Source organism: Pezoporus flaviventris, unplaced genomic scaffold (assembly GCF_033815535.1).
Source record: "Pezoporus flaviventris isolate CSIRO_AGI_PZ_B2104156 unplaced genomic scaffold, CSIRO_AGI_Pfla_v1 ptg000748l, whole genome shotgun sequence".
NCBI lineage: Eukaryota > Metazoa > Chordata > Aves > Psittaciformes > Psittacidae > Pezoporus > Pezoporus flaviventris.
The window spans coordinates 13,870-30,613 of NW_026893293.1; the positions used below are offsets into that span (position 1 = coordinate 13,870).

Below are 16,744 nucleotides of genomic sequence, written 5' to 3' on the forward strand. Positions count from 1 at the left end.
ATAAACCCTGTTTTCCTCTCAGAAAAACCACCCGTTCTTTCTCCAACCCAACGTGCTGCCCTCAGAAGGGCTGCGGTTACTTTGCACCTATGGGTCAAACCTCTTCGGGACCTGTTTCGACTCCAGTCATTCTAATGGGAGCATCACTGGGAAGCTGCTCACCCCAACAATTTGCGGGCTCCGACGTCCTGCGGTCGGGCTTTAGGACCCAGCTGCTGTGGGCGAAGGCGGAGCGCGGCTGGGTCGGACCTGATTGAAACCCGCGGAACAGCCCGAGGCTGGTGCTTGAAGGGAAGGTCGGACCTGATTGAGACCCCCGAGCTGATTCGCCCACGTCCGCTCTCGCCCTATATAAGGCGTGAGGCCGTAGCATCGCCGTCAGTGGAGGTGTCGAGGTTGGTAGAGGGGTATGTTTCGCCGTGCGCTGGGCTGCAGGTAGTTCTGCCCTCTGTAATTGGTAATCTCCCCACCGTAGTATATGTCTTTGTTAATAATCCCTTTTGCTTCAAACCCACCATAAATCCCTGCTTTCCACCCCCAAAGACACCCGTTATTTATTTCTTGTACCCAAAGTGCTGCCCTCAGATGCAACTATAGACATAGAAGGCAGGAGGCTGTGGCAAAACCCAGCCCTGGCTTCATTTTGCCCTTTAGAAGTGTGGTTTTGATCAAATCCTTTGATTTATCCTCTAAAATTAAGTCACCCTCTCAGAAATCCACCTTTGCCCAACTCTGCCTGTTATAAACTCATTTTCCTCCCCCCAAGCCCCTATTTCCACCCCCCATCACAACCCTTGCTTTATTGCTACCCAAACATCCACTTTCAGCTAAACCCAGATTTATTCTCAAAACTTTCCTCCTCAAAATGATGGGTTTATTATAAAAAAAACCTAGAAAACTCATTTTCATTAACAAATACTTTTCCCCATAAAACGCATTCCCCTCTCAAGGGTGACTCCATCCTTGGGGGACCACAAGAACCAAGGGCCCGGGGGGGGGGGGGGTTGCAAGGTGGGGTCCCTATGTTATGAGCTGTGCTTCTGTCTCTTCCAGAAGCGCTTGACATCGGGATGCCCGCCGGGGGTCACCACCATGAGCCGCCGGCCAGGGTGCTCGAACACCAGCACCCCCAGCGCCCGCGCATGGTCCCGCAGCACCTCAAAGTCCACCTGCGACAGGAACTGGTTGTACAGCACCCCTGGATGGAGCAAAGGGAAATGGGGGGGGGGGGGGTGTCAGCATCACCCTCATGGGGTGGCTGTGTCCCTATAAGGGGGATGCCATCGCCCCATAGGGACCTCAAGGGGATGTCACCTTCCAATGGGAACTTAAAGGGGGGTGTCACCATCACCAACCCTTGGGGACACTGGGTTGGGGGGAGTCATTGGGGGTGCCTCACCCTCGGAGAAGCGCAGCCGGTCCCGCTCCAACTCCCACAGGCGGATCTGGTCGGTGATGGTGGGGGGCAGCACCGGGGTCTGGGTGGGGGGAAACGGCAGCGTGGACACAGGGACCCCCCCACTATGGATATGCCCCCCTTTATAGATGCCCCCCTCCATGGACCAGGCACCCACCTGCTTGGCCATGACAGGGTGCGCTCGGGTACGGAGGAAGTGGATGATCTAGAGGGGGGAAGAGGTGAATGGGGGCACCCCTATGAGGAACCCCAATACCCTCTTGCCAGGCACCTCAATACCCCCATTCCCCCCTAGGGCACCCCAATAGACCCCCATCACCCCCTGAACCACATCCTCGTCCACCTCCTTTGTGTGTGTGTGCCCCCCCCATACCTGATCAGCGGTGATGCCATTGGCGATGGCAGCCTGGACACTGTCCCTGGTCACTTGGGCCACCACCAGGTTGGGGAAGCGATAGAGGAGCTCCGAGAACAGGGCGATGAGGGCAACCTGAAGCTCTGAGTCTGCAGGTTGGGGGGGGGGGGGGTCATTGGGGACAACGGGGAAGAGAGGGGGGATACAGGGGTTAGGATGCAGGGATGGAGCACAATGGGATACAGGGCCCCATGGCACAGGGCCATGGGGGTGCCCCCCCCTTGGGGATAGGCCCCACCGGTGTAGGCATAGATGCGGTAGTTGGTCTCCACCAGGATGAAACCACGAGAACCAGGCTCCGGGGGGGTCGCCGACGGCCCCGAGGCCAAGGCGATGGCCAAGCGCGTGGGGTAGAAGCGGCGGGACTTGCGCTGGGGGACAGTGGGGGTCAGTGGGGGGTAATGGGAGCAATGGGGGTAATGAGGGGCAACGAGGGGACACAAAGGGGGCAGAAGAGGGTGGCATTAAGAATGGGGCAATTTATGGCCCCTGAGGGGGGTCTGGAGCCTCTTGTGTCCTTCTGTGTGTAGCCCCCTTGGGTCACCACCCCATGGCACCCACTGTCACCCCTGTGTCACCCCCATATCCCTCTGTGTCACCCCACATCCCCCTCATGTCGTCCCCCCCATGGCACCTTCCTCTGGAAGACGAGGCCGAACTCCCTCAGGTGCTGCAGGAAGCTGAGCAGGGACTCACTCATGCCCTCCACGGAGTAATCCTGCACAGGCACCCCAGTTATACCAGTACGCCCCAGTTAACCCAGTAGCCCCCCCAGTTACCCCAGTATCCCCCCAAGTAACACCCCCAGTTACCCCCCCAATTACCCCAGTATCTCCCTAGTTACACCAGTGTCCCTCCAGTTACCCCCCTGGTTACACCCCGATTACCCCCAGTCACCCCCCACACGAAGCCAAGGGGGGATCCCCATAACACCCTATGGGGATAGGGGGGTCACCCCAATATCAATGGCGATGGGGGGTGGTGACCCCGACACCCCCTCACCTTGCCCAGGGTGGAGAAGCTGAGCTGGAAGAGGAAGGACAGGATCTCCACCAGGTCCATACCCCGCGCCTGGATTGAACTGGGATCAATGGGAGCACTGGGAAGGGGGGGGACCCCATTTGGGGGACAGGGGATGACATCACCCATGGGGGGGGGGGGGGGGGGGAGGGGTTCATCTCACCTCTGCCCCCCGCAGGTACTGCAGGATGAAGTACCAGAGCTGGGCTGGGGTGTCCAGCAGCAGGAACTGGAACCCAGCTGAGGTGATGCAGGGCGCATCCCCCCCATCACTGTGGGGGGACCCCAACATCAGTGCCCCCCCAAAACCCCTTTATGACCCTGCCCCACAAAAACCCCTTGAGGACCCCCCCCCAAACCCCTTTAGGACCCACCCCAAACCCCTTTAAGACCTCCCCAAAACCCCTTTAGGACCCCCCCCAAACCCCTTTAGGACCCACCCCAAACCCCTTTAAGACCTCCCCAAAACCCCTTTAGGCCCCCCCCCCAAACCCCTTTAGGACCCCCCCCAAACCCCATTAGGACCCACCCCAAACCCCTTTAAGACCTCCCCAAAACCCCTTTAGGACCCCCCTTTCACCTCTTCATGAGCCCAGCCTGAATCAGGAGCTGGGCCAGATCCTGGCTCACGGCAGCACTGGGGGACCCCACCATGAAGTGCAGGATCACCTGAAATGGGGGGGGGGGGGGGAGGGTCAGGACCTCGGGGACCCCCAGGGTATGGGGTAGGGTGATGGATATGGGCCCCCCACCGCTGACCTCCCAGCGCTCCTCCGCGTACCGGTCCAGCGCCGGCACATCCCGCGCGTGTCGGTCCGGCCCCAGCTGGCTCGTGTCATCGGACCAGGCCTTGCCCCTGCACCCCCAGTGTGGTGCCATGGAGAGCTCCAAACCCCCCCCATTGTAACACAGAACCCCCACATTATACCCCATTACATCCCCCATTATACCTTATTACACCCCCCAATATACCCCATTACATCTCCCCATTATACTCCATTAGCCCCCCCGTTTATACCCCATTATACCCTATTACACCCCCATTATACCCCATAGCCCTGTCACCCCAACTTAGCCTCCATTACTTCCTTCTGCCCCCCATTACCCCCTGTGACCCCCATTATTCCCCATTCCCCCCATAGCACCCAGTCACCCCCCAAGTTACCCTCCCACTATACCCCTGTGCCCCCATTACCCCCCATAACCCTGTCACCCCAGTTTACCCCCATTACCCCCATAGCCACCACTACCCCCCCTTACCCTATAGCCCCTCTTACCCCCATTGCCCCCCATAACTCACCCCCCCAGCAGGGCCAGGCGTAGGTTGTGCCTGAAGCTGGGGTGCAGCCCCACACCTGGCAGCCCCCCCGGCAGCGTGTGGGGGTGCCAGAGCCGCAGCCCCAGCAGCATCTCCCGGCTCTCTGCCTGCTCCCTATGCATGGGGTGGGGGGAGAAGCCTTAGGGACCCCTAAACACCCCTCCAGCCCCCATGGGGGTGATGGAACACCCCCAGACCTCCCCCCCTCCAACTTGGGGTGTAATGGGGGGCAGAGGGGGATAATGGGGGGTAACTTGGGGTGATGAGGCTATGGGGGTAACAGGGGCAGAGGGGGTAATGGGGGTCACGGGGGTAAGGAGGGGGTGACTTGGGCTTGATGGGGCTATGGGGAGCATAGGGGAGTAATGGGGGGGTAACTTGGGGCTATGAGGTAATGGAACCCCCCCAGCACCCAGGGCACCCCCCAATACCCCCCATAGCACCCTATGGACCCCCCCCCCCCCCCCAGCACCCAAGGGACCTCCAGTACCACCAATAGCACCCTATTGACCCCCCCATAGCACCCACTTGCTGTGCTCCTTCTTGACCCACAGCCCCACGGCCGCCTGCGGCAGTGGCTGCTCCAGGAACAGCATCCGCATGATCCCGGTCTGAGCCAGCGCCGGCAGCTCCCTGGATGGGGGGTGTGTTAGGGACCCATAAGAGGTATTGGGGTGCACGGGGGGGGGGGGGTATTGGGTGCACGGGGGGGTGTCAGGGACCCATAAGAGATATTGGAGTGCACGGGGGGGGGGGGGGGGGTCAGGGACCCATAACGGGTATTGGGGTGACCATGGGTGATATTGAGGTGTCCTGGGGGGGTATTGGGGGCAAAGGAGGGGGTCAAGGACCCATAAAGGATATTGGGGTGCCCATGGGTGATATTGGGGTGCCCCAGGGGGGGTATTGGGGTGCACGGGGTTTTCAGGGGGCCATAAGGGGTATTGGGGTGCTCATGGGTGATACTGGAGTGCACTGGGGGGGGTATTAGGGTGCATGGGGGAGTCAGGGAGCCATAAGGGGTATTGGGGTGCCCATGGGCGATATTGGGGTGTACGGGGGGGGGGTGTCACCGGAACACGGCCAGGCAGGTGGCAGGGTGCCCATAGAGCCGGTCCAGGACGGGGGGGCTCAGGCCCCGCAGGAACTCGTGCAGGTTCTTGCATTGGAGCTGCCCCCGTTGCAGCCGGGGGGGGGACGGCGTGGCCTCCATCGCCCCCCCCCGTCAATCAGCTCCTGTCAGCGGCAGCAGAGCGACAGTGGGGTGAGGCTGTGCCCCCGCCCCCCCCCCCCCCCCCATTGCCCCCCATTTCTGACCCCCAAGTCCTCTCATTGACCCCCATTCCTGCCCAAGTCACCCCATTGCCCAATCTCTGCCCCCCATGTCCCCCCCATCTCCGCCCCCAGGTCCCCCCCATTGCCCCCATCTTTGTCCCCCAAGTCCCTCCCATTGTCCCCCATCTCTGGCCCCAAGTCCCTCCCATTGCCCCCCATCTCTGGCCCCAAGTCCCTCCCATTGCCCCCCATCTCTGCCTCCCAAGTCCCCCCCATTGCCCTCATCTTTGTCCCCCAAGTCCTCCCCAGTTGTCCCCCATCTCTGCCCCCAAGTCCCTCCCATTGCCCCCCATCTCTGCCCCCAAGTCCCTCCCATTGCCCCCCATCTCTGCCCCCAAGTCCCCCCCAATTGCCCCCATCTCTGCCCCCAAGTCCCTCCCATTGCCCCCATCTCTGCCCCCCAAGTCCCCCCCCATTGCCCCCCATCTCTGCCTCCCAAGTCCCCCCCATTGCCCCCATCTCTGCCCCCCAAGTCCCCCCCATTGCCCCCATCTCCGCCCCTAAGTCTCCCCCATTATCCCCTATCTCTGCCCCCCAATTCTCCCCCCCATGTCCTGCTTTTCTCACCGTGTCCTCAGCACCGCCGTGGCCACGCCTCCTTTTCCCGCCATGCGGCGCGCCGTCGGCCACGCCCCCTGCCTTGTGAGCGCTGGTAGCGCTTGTCACGTGAGCCGGGCTCCCCGTACCCCACCGGGTCCTAGTGCCCGCCCTCCCTCCCTCCATGGCGGCACCGGTGCTGTCCCGCGGCCTGGCCGCTGCCCCCCGCGCTCTGCGGGCGGCCGTGGGGAGCCGGGCCCGGTGCTGCGGGGTCCCCCCCGGAGCCGCGGGACCCCCCCGGGGCTCCCCCGAGCGGAGCCGGCTCCGGGACCGCGAGTACAAGGAGAGGAGGCAGCGGGAGAGGAGGCAGAGAGCGGCCGTGGGGGGGGCCGGGGTGCAGGTACGGGGCTGGGACAAGGGGGGGGTATGGGAGGGGGTACTGGGGGCAACTGGGAAGGACTGGGGGTAACTGGGAGCATTGGGATGAACTGGGGGGCACTGGAGTGTGTGGTGCGGACTGGTTTATACTGGTTTTAATGGGTCTGTATTGGTTTATACTGGTTTGTATTGGTTTATACTGGTTATGCCACTGTACTGGTAATACTATAGTGGGTTGTATTGGTTTATACCGATCTGCATGCGCCTATATTGATCAATACTGGTTTCTAAGGATTTATAGCGGTTATACTATTATACTGGTAATACTATACTGGTTTGTACTGGTTTATGTTGGTTTTTATGAGCCTATATTGATCTATACTGGGTTCTATTGGTCTACGTTGGTACTATTGTACTGGTACTACTTTAGGGGGTTGGACGGGTTTATGTTGGTTTCAGTGACTCTGTATTAATCTATGTTGGTTTCCATTGGTTTATACTGGTTATAGTATTGTAGTGGTAATACTATAGTGGTTTATAATGGTTTTTATGGATCTATACTGGTTATACTGTTGTCCTGGTAATAGTATGGTGGTTTGTGCTGGTTTATAGTGGTTTCTATGGATCTATACTGGTTTTGCTATTGTACTGGTAATACTGCAGTGATTTGTACTGTTTTATACTGGTTTCTACGGGTTTATAGAGGTTATACTATTGTACTGGTAATACTACACTGGTTTGTGCTGGTCTATACTGGTTTATACTGGTCTGGCAGGTGCCAACAGCCCCCCCCAAAGGCTGGACCCCCAAAAGCATCGTGGAGTATGAGCACCCCCTGGAAGCTGATGGCAAGAAGGGTACGGAGGGTATGAAAAGTGGAGGGGGCTATGGGGTGAAAAGGGGGGGTTATGGGGTGACATGGGGGGTATGGGTGATGGGGGGGCTATGGGGTGACATGGGGGGTAGGGGTGGCATAAGGGCTATAAGGTGATATTTAGGGTGTGGATTATGTGGGGGTGGCTGAGCACTGACCCCTGGTGACACCTTTGGGGTACAGCCACGGGGGTGCCGCTGCCCCCCTCTTACAGCCCCCGCTACGTGGAGGCCGCCTGGTACAGCTGGTGGGAGCAGCAGGGCTTCTTCACCCCCCCAGCCTCGGTGAGTGGGGCACAGGCAGCCGGGGGGGAGTGGTAATTGCAACCCTATGGGGGTTCAGTGCATTCCTGCACCGAGCTGTGCCCGATCTCAGCCCATTGCTGCCCTGAGCTGTGCCCGGTCTCAGCCCATGTTCTCCCCCCCATAACAGACACCAGCCGGGGGCCGTGTCCTGAGCCTGGTGCTGCCCCCCCCCAATGTCACTGGCTCCCTGCACCTCGGCCACGCGCTGACGGTGGCTCTGCAGGACGCCCTCGTGCGCTGGTCAGTGGGGATGGGGGCCTGGGGTCACCCATAAGGGGTGTGTTGGTGGTTGGGGGGGCCTGGGGGCACCCATGGGTGCTGGTGGTGCTGTTTCAGGCGGAGGATGCAGGGCTGGACCGTGCTCTGGGTGCCGGGTACTGACCATGCTGGCATTGCCACCCAGGTGAGACCCCCCCCCCCACCATTATCCCCATTGTCCCCAATGTCCTAAACAGCCTCCCCATTGTCCCCACTGATGTCCTCAGGCAGTGGTGGAGCGCTGGTTATGGCAGCACCGGCGCTTACGGCGCCAGGATTTGACCCGTTCCCAGTTCCTGGAAGAGGTTTGGGCCTGGAAACAACGGTGAGGGGGACAGTGGGGAGGTGGGGTGGTGACAGTGGGGTGTATGAGGTGACATTGTCACCCCAAAGCCATGTGTGTCTGTCCCGTCCCACCCTACTTTTTCCAGGCATGGGGATGAGATCCTGAAGCAGCTTCGGGTGCTGGGAGCATCGCTGGACTGGAGCCGCTGCACCTTCACCATGGACCCGGTACATTGGGAACCCCCATAGTGTCCCCATCATGTCCCCAGTGCGTCCCCATTATGTCCCCATCGTGTCTCGAATCCATCCCCATCATGTCCCTAATGTGTCCCCAAAGTGTCTCCATCATGTCCTCATTGTGTCTCCATCGTGTCCCCATTTGTCTCCATTGTGTCCCCAATGTGTCCCCATCGTGTCCCCAATGTGTCCCCAATGCATCCCCATCATGTCCCCAATGCATTCCCAATGTGTCCCCAATGCATTCCTGTAGTGTCCCCATCATGTCCCCAGTCCCTCCTCAGTGTGTCCCCAATGCATCCCCATCATGTCCCCACCGTGTCCCCACTGACACGTCCCCATCACATCCCCACAGGGCTTCTCACGGGCGGTGATCGAAGCCTTCGTGCGCCTGCATGAGGCCGGGTTGATTCATCGCGACCGCCGCCTCGTCACCTGGTCCTGTGCCCTGCGCTCCGCACTGGCTGATGTGGAGGCGAGTGCGGCCCCAAGGGGTCCCTAAAGGGGCCCCAAAGGGTCCTTGGGGGTTCCCCATGGTGTCCCAGCCCCCCCATCTCCATGCAGGTGGAGCCCCGCTCCCTGACGGGCCCCACGGCGCTCCGTATCCCCGGCTGTCCCCATCCCATCACCTTCGGCCTCCTCGTCACCTTTGCTTACCCGGTGGACGGGGGGGACGGTGAGTGACCATTGGGACCCCCCCCCCACCGTGCCCCCTTCACGTGTGGGGGGCCCCATCGTGCTATGACATGTGTGTGCATCCCATGTCCTTGGCATGTGCTTGGCGTGTTCAGGCCTGGAGCTACCGGTGGCCACGACGCGGCCGGAGACGATGCTGGGGGATGTGGCCGTGGCCGTGCACCCCGAGGATCCCCGGTACACGGTGAGGGGCGGGGCTTGGGAAAGGGGGCGTGGTTTACCGGGGGGGCGTGGCTTCAGCAGTAAGTGCCTCGCAGCTATTGGCTGTTGAGCTGCTTTAGCGCCTCGGCTTTTAGGAATGGATGCATCCATATAAGGGGAAGTAGGCGGGGCTTGTGGTAGCGCGTTGGGGAGATGGGGGCCCGATGCTCTTAAAGGGACAGTGCGTGGCGGACGGGGATTGTGCCCGCCGTGATTCCCTCCCTTTCCCCAGCACCTCCATGGCCGCCGGGTCCGGCACCCGTTCACGGGGCAGCTCCTGCCCATCGTCACCGACCCCTCCGTGGAGCCCACCCAAGGCACCGGTACTGGGACCAGTATGGGGCTAGGACTGGGAGCCAGGCTGAGGGGGGGGGTCTCAATGGGCTCAAGGGTGTTAATGGGGTCATACCCCCCTCACAGGTGCAGTGAAGGTGACCCCGGGGCACAGTCCCCGTGACCTGGTGCTGGCCCGGGCCCAGGGGCTGCCCCTGCTCTCTGTCATCGGGGACGATGGCACCATGTGTCCCCCGGGCGGGGGGTGGCTCCAGGTACTGCTCATCCCCTTGGGTGTCCCTATGTCCATCCCCATGTGTGTCCCTGTGTCTATCCCCATGTCCCTATGCATGTCCCTATGTCCATCCCCATGTGTGTCCCTATGTCTTTCCCTATGTCCATCCCCATGTGTGTCCCTATGTCTTTCCCTATGTCCATCCCCATGTGTGTCCCTGTGTCTATCCCCATGTCCCCATGTGTGTCCCTATGTCCATCCCCATGTCTGTCCATATGTCCATCCCTGTCTCCCTGTGTCCATCCCCATGTCCCCATGTGTGTCCCCAGGGCGTCCATCGCTTCGAGGCACGGGACAAGGTTGTGGCTGCTCTGGCCGATCTGGGGCTGCACCGCGGCACCCAGGACCACGCCATGACCCTCCCCATGTGCAGGTATGTCCATCCCCATCCCATCCCCATCCCATCCCAATCCCATCCCCATCCCAGCCCCATCAAGGTGACCCTGGTGTCCCTGCAGCCGCTCTGGGGACGTCGTTGAGTACCTGCTGAAGAGCCAATGGTTCCTGCGGTGCCAGGAGATGGCAGCGCAGGCCCGGGAGGTGACAGGGACATGGGGATGTGGGATATGGGGGTGACACCCCCAAACCCTGCCTGTGTGACCCCCGCCCATTCATCCCCCTTCCCCAGGCAGTGACATCCGGACGCCTCCAACTGATCCCTAAATTCCATGAGAAGAATTGGAAAACCTGGATGGATAATGTGGGGTAAGGAAAAGCATCCCTATATCCATATATCTCCGTAGCTCCATATCCCATACTCCATGCCCCATACCCCATACCCCACATCCCATATTCTATATCCCATACTCCATACCGCATATCCCTATGTCCCCACACCCCATATCCCATATCCTATACCCCATACCCCATTACCCCCATGTCTGTGTCCCCCCACAGGGACTGGTGCCTCTCCCGGCAGCTCTGGTGGGGTCACCGGGTCCCTGCCTACCAAGTGCAGGGGCCCCCTCCGGCTCCCCCTGGTGGCCTCTGGGTCGTTGCACGCAGCGAGGCTGAAGCCCGAGCGGCCGCTGCCCGGCTCCTGCGCTGCCCCCCCGAGGGGCTGCACCTGCAGCAAGGTCAGAGCACCCCAAAACCCCTCCTTTTTCACCCCCAAATTGGACATCAAAAGCCCTCCTTTTTCACCCCAAAATTGGACCCCAAAACCCCTCCTTTTTCACCCCAAAATTGGACTCCAAAACCCCTCTTTTTCACCACAAAACCCATCTTTCTGATGCCTTTTGGGGTCCCCCCCAGACCCCGATGTCCTGGACACGTGGTTCTCGTCTGCGCTCTTCCCCTTCGCTGCACTGGGCTGGCCCCAAGAGGTGAATGGGGGGGGGACAAAGGGGACACAAAGGGGGGGCAAAGGGAGCACAAAGGGGGCACAAAGGGGGCACAAAGGGACCCAAGGGCCCCTCTGGTGTCCCCAGACCCCCGACCTGCAGCGCTTCTACCCCACGGCCGTGCTGGCCACCGGCAGCGACCTCCTCTTCTTCTGGGTGGCCCGAATGGCCCTGCTGGGCCTGCAGCTCATGGGGCACCTGCCCTTCACCAAGGTACCACCCCGTAGACCCCAATGTCCCCCCCATGGATCCTAATGTCTCCCCTATGGACCCCAGTGTTCCCCCTGTGTGTCCCTATGGACCCCAATGCCCTTTCAGCCCCTGCTCATGGGGTTCCCATCCCCATTTGGGGCTGCTCCGTGTTCCCAACTATCTCCTATTCCCGCTCTTTGGAATGTCGTCGTCCGTGTCATGTCGTCGTCCCGTTGTCCCCCCCATCTGTCCCCCCCTCAGGTCCTGCTGCACTCGCTGGTGCGTGATTCCTACGGGCGCAAGATGAGCAAATCCCTTGGGAATGTCATCGACCCCCGGGATGTCATCGCTGGCGCCTCGCTGCAGGTACGAGACCCTGTAATAACACATGGGAAAGCCTATAATAACACACGGGAGACCCTATAATAACACATGGAAGACCCTATAATAGCACATGGTAGCCCCTATAATAACCCATATATATGTGGGTTGTACATATAAAAGACGCTACGATAACAAACAGGATTAATGGGGCTGGTGTTTACTGCAGGGTCTCCCAATGTGGTTTGTGTTTACTGCAGGGTCTCCCAATGTGGTTTGTGTTTACTGCAGGGTTTCCCAATGTGGTTTGTGTTTACTGCAGGGTCTCCCAATGTGGTTTGTGTTTACTGCAGGGTCTCCCAATGTGGTTTGTGTTTACTGCAGGGTCTCCCAATGGGGTTGGCGTTTACTGTAGGGTCTCCCAATGGGGCTGGTGTTTACTGCAGGGTCTCCCAATGAGGTTGGTGTTTACTGCAGGGTCTCTCCTATTGCAGGAGCTGCAGCAGAGGCTCCACACCAAGGTCCTGGACCCCCACGAGCTCCGAGTGGCAACAGAGGGGCAGGTGGGCCCTTTCCTGCCCCATAGCCCCCACTTTACCCCTCCAACCCCTCCCTTTGACCCCCCATATCCCCCCCTATAACCCCTCCTTTTCCTGACCCCCCCTTCCCCATTGCAGCGGCTCCAGTTCCCCCAGGGCATCCCCGAGTGCGGCGCTGATGCCCTGCGAATGTTCCTGTGTTCCCACAACGTGCACGGTGAGAGCCGGAGGGGGGGGCACCAGGACCCTGCATGTCCCTGGTCCCCATTGAGTGTCCCCCATCCCTGGTCCCCATTGAGCGTCCCTGTCCTGTCCCCCCCTCCCCCCATAGGGGACAGCATCCGGGTGGCCGCAGGGACAGCCCTGACCCACAGGCGCTTCTGCAATAAGGTCTGGCATGGGGTCAGGTTCGTGCTGCAGGCACTGGGGCCCCACTGTGACCCACAGCGCCCTGAGGAGGTACCGGGGGGGGGGGGGAGGGGGCACAAGGGGGGTTTGGGGGGGTCAAAAGAGGACTTTGGGGGTGGAAGAGGGGTTTGGGTGGGTAAAGAGGGGGTATGGCCGGTCAAATGGGAGGGTGGAGGGGACAATGAGGGGGTGTAAAGGGGGGGGTTGGGGGGTGAAGGGGGGATCTGAGGGGTTTAGGGGTTAAACAGGGAGTTTGGGGAGGTGTAAAAGGAGGGGTTTGGGGTTAAAAGGGGGTTTTTGGGGGTGCAAGGAGAGTGGGCCCCCAGGCATCACCCTTTGCCTCCCCTTCCACATCCCTCTCTCCATTGCCCCAGTGCTGCCCCCGTGTGGCCATGGGGCGCTGGGTGCTGGGGCGGCTGCTGCAGGCGGTGGGAGCCTGCGCCCGGCACATGGAGGCGCTGGAGCCGCACGGAGCCCTTGGGGCCATCCAGCACTTCTGGACACGGAGCTTCTGCGACGTCTTCCTGGTGCGTGTGGGTCCTGGACCTGCCATTGATGGCGTTGAACCCATCGATGGGTCCACCCTACCCCTGACATTGATGGCATTGAACCCATCGATGGGTCCATCCTACCCCTGACATTGATGGCATTGAACCCATTGATGGGTCCGTCCTGCCCCTGCCATTGATGGCATCGAACCCATTGATGGGTCCATCCTACCCCTGACATTGATGTCATTGAATGCATTGTGGGTCCATCCTACCCCTGCCATTAATAGCATTGAACCCACTGATGGGTCCGTCCTGCCCCTGCCATTGATGGCATCGAACCCATTGATGGGTCCATCCTACCCCTGCCATTGATGGTGTTGAACCCATTGATGGGTCCATCCTACCCCTGCCATTGATGGTGTTGAACCCATCGATGGGTCCATCCTACCCCTGCCATTGATGGTGTTGAACCCATCGATGGGTCCATCCTACCCCTGCCATTGATGGTGTTGAACCCATCGATGGGTCCATCCTACCCCTGCCATTGATGGCGTTGAACCCATCGATGGGTCCATCCTACCCCTGACATTGATGGCATTGAACCCATTGATGGGTCCATCATACCCCTGCCATTGATGGCATTGAACCCACTGATGCCTCCTTCTCCCCATAGGAGGCCTCCAAGGGGCTGCTGCAGGACCCGGTGACGGCACCGGACACGCGCCGGACCCTGCTCTGCTGCGTGGATGTGGGGCTGCGGCTCCTGGCCCCCTTCGCCCCCTTCCTGAGCGAGGAGCTGTGGCAGCGGCTTCCCCGCGCCCCCCCGGTGGCCCCCAGCATCACCCTTGCCCCCTTCCCCGACGCCTCCAGCCTGGTGAGTGCCATTGAGACCCCTATTGATGCCCCATTGATCTCTCATTAACGCCCTATAGGCACCCCATTGACATCTCATTGGTGCCCCACTGACGTCTCATTAGTATGCTACAGACACCCCATTGACACCTCAATGACGCCCCTTTGACGCCTCTATATCTCCCCATTGATGACATCCTGTTGATGCCCCATTGACATCTCATTAACGCCCTATTGACATCCCACTCATGCCCCATTGACGTCTCATTAACACCCCATTGACATCCCATTAACACCTCGTTGATGCCCCATTGACACCTCAACAAGGCCCCATTGATACCCTAATGCCATCTTGTTGGTGCCCCATTGACGTGCCATTGGCGCCTCATTAACACCCCCTTAGACACCTCATTGACAACCCCCATTGATGCCCCATTAACACCTCATTGACAACCCCATTGATGCCCCATTGACATCCCATCGACGACCTATTGACACCTCATTAACGCCGTATTGACCCCATTAACACCCCAGTGATGCTGTAGTGACACCTCATTGACATCCCATTGAAGCCCCATTGACCCCCATTGTTTGTGTCCCCCCAGGCCCACTGGCACTGCCCCACTGTGGAGCGGGAGGTGGGGGCCATGCTGGAGGTGGTGCGGGCGGTGCGGGCGCTGAGGGGCACCTTCCGTCTCGGGGCGGCCCGGCCCCCCGGTGAGTACTACATGTCCCAGCATGCCCTGGGGCAGCCAATATGGCTGCATCCCTAGGGGACTACAAGTCCCAGCATGCCCTGGGGCCTCCAATATGGCTGACAGACATAGGGGACTACAAGTCCCAGCGTGCCCTGGGGCATTATGGCTGACAGCTCTCCAGCATGCACTTGGCTGCCCCTATGCCCCAAGATGGCGGCCCCCACTGGAGGCTGCCACAGCCCAGCAGTCCCAGCATGCTCTGGGGCACCCGGAGGCGGCCATGTTTCCCTCACACCCTCACTGGAGGCAGCCATGTTGGGTGGGCTGAGGGGCAACGCCGCTATCCCAGCATGCTTTGCGCAGTGGCGGTCCAGTGCCCGGCGGAGACACGCGATTGGCTGGAGCCGCTGGGCCCCACTCTCCGGATGCTGGCACAGGCGGGGCCGCTGAAGCTCCTCCCCCTGGGGGCGGAGCCAGAGCCAGGCCCGGGCTGGGTGAAGGCGCCTGCAGGCCCTGACACCCACGTGCTCCTCTGCCTGCAGGTGAGTGTGCCCCGGGGCATTGTGGGATATGGGAGGACTCCACGGGCATTGTGGGATACTGGGGGTCCCTGGGGGGGGTGTCCCAGGGCATTGTGGGACACTGGAGGACCCCCCCCACCCCTTCCAGGGGCTGGTGGAGCCGGCGGCCGCCCGGAGCCAGCTCCGCAGCCGCAGCCTCGGACTCCAACGGCGCCTCCAGAGCCTGGGGGGGGCCCCGGAGCCCAGCGCCCAGCACCAGGTATGGCCCCATTGAGCCCCATTGACCCCCATTGTATCCCACTGCACCCCATTGAACTCCATTGACCCTCATTGAATACCATTGAACCCTATTGACCCCCATGGAACCCTACTGACTCCCATTGAATCTCATTGAACCTCGTGGACTCCCATTGAACCCCATTGACCCCCATTGAACCCCATTGGCCCCCATTGTACACCCACTGACCACTATTGTACCCCATTGACCCCCATTTTACCCCACTGACCCCCACTGTACCCCCATTGAACCCATTGACCCCCATTGTACACCCATTGATCCCCATTGTACTCTGTTGACCCCCACTGTGCCCCCATTGTATCCCATTGACCCCCATTGCACCCTATTGACCCCATTGTACCCCATTGTGCTCCATTGACCCCCACTGTACCCCCATTGTATCCCATTCATCCCCATTGTGCTGCATTGCACCCCGTTATGCCCCCCTTGTATCCCATTCCTCCTCATTGTACCCCCATTACACCCCATTGCCCTCCATTCTACCCCTATTGCCCCCCATTTCACCCACCTGTACTCCCACTGCCCCCCATTGCATCCCATTGTATCCCCATTGCCTCTTATTGACCCCCATTGCCACCCATTACCCCCCAGGGCATCCCATTGCCCCCCATAACCCTGCAGGGCCGGGGGGGGGGGCGCTCATTAACCACATTAACCTCATTAACGGGGGGAGGGCTCATTAACGCTGCCGTCATTAACGTGGGCCCCCCCCCCCCCAGGTCGCCATCCTCCGCTCCGAGCTCGCCCGCCTCCAACAAGCACTGGAGGCCCTGGAGCCCTTGGACCCCCCCTCAGACCCCCCATTGGACCCCCCCTTGCACCCCAAAACCCAATAAACCCCCCCCAAACGCCCCCTTTAAGCTCTCTTTGGCCTCATTCTTCTCCCCCCCGGGACCCATCACGAGAGTCCCAGGCTCAGCCCACATTTTGGGGGGGGGGGGGGGCCAGGCTCCTCCTTCCCCCCCCCCCCCCCATTCCATTGGGATCCAGGAGCTGCCGCTGCCGTGTGGGGACATCGGGGACAGCGACGCCTGCTCCTGCCTCAGGTATCGGATCCCCCCCCTCTGTGGTCCCTGTTTGGGCTCCCCCATTTCCCCCCCCTTTATCCCCCTGTCTCCCCCCCATGTCCTTGGTGTCACCCCAGTGACATCCCCGTCACCTCTGGTTTCCCTCCCCCCCCCCAGGTTATGGCTGAGGGGTGCCCCAGCGCTGCCCCCCCTTGTCCCCTCCCCACGGA

General features: G+C 60.6%; 2 protein-coding genes across 2 annotated transcripts; one reads left to right on the plus strand and one right to left on the minus strand.

Moving 5' to 3' along the window:
* Positions 1-1,016: 1,016 nt before the first annotated feature.
* On the minus strand, positions 1,017-5,417 carry LOC133264319 (general transcription factor IIH subunit 4-like). The gene is made up of 13 exons (XM_061444267.1): positions 5,244-5,417; positions 4,699-4,803; positions 4,153-4,284; positions 3,612-3,708; positions 3,433-3,521; positions 3,016-3,124; positions 2,835-2,903; positions 2,467-2,550; positions 2,071-2,203; positions 1,791-1,921; positions 1,575-1,622; positions 1,400-1,478; positions 1,017-1,198 (listed from the first exon to the last, which is right to left on the minus strand). Exons 1-13 carry the CDS (start codon positions 5,381-5,383, stop codon positions 1,026-1,028), a joined length of 1,389 nt encoding a protein of 462 aa, XP_061300251.1. The 5' UTR covers positions 5,384-5,417; the 3' UTR covers positions 1,017-1,025.
* An 805-nt stretch (positions 5,418-6,222) lies between these two features.
* LOC133264318 (valine--tRNA ligase, mitochondrial-like) lies at positions 6,223-16,343 on the plus strand. Its single transcript, XM_061444266.1, has 28 exons — positions 6,223-6,442; positions 7,196-7,277; positions 7,478-7,578; positions 7,727-7,839; positions 7,936-8,002; positions 8,085-8,182; positions 8,289-8,370; positions 8,735-8,854; positions 8,944-9,055; positions 9,171-9,259; positions 9,509-9,599; positions 9,697-9,824; positions 10,114-10,217; positions 10,303-10,384; positions 10,473-10,549; positions 10,742-10,920; positions 11,099-11,169; positions 11,275-11,400; positions 11,641-11,745; positions 12,195-12,263; positions 12,378-12,456; positions 12,571-12,698; positions 13,022-13,174; positions 13,812-14,012; positions 14,596-14,707; positions 15,052-15,230; positions 15,358-15,468; positions 16,227-16,343. The coding sequence occupies exons 1-28, from the start codon at positions 6,227-6,229 to the stop codon at positions 16,341-16,343; spliced, it is 3,192 nt and encodes a 1,063-aa protein (XP_061300250.1). The 5' UTR covers positions 6,223-6,226.
* The last annotated feature ends 401 nt before the right edge of the window (positions 16,344-16,744 follow it).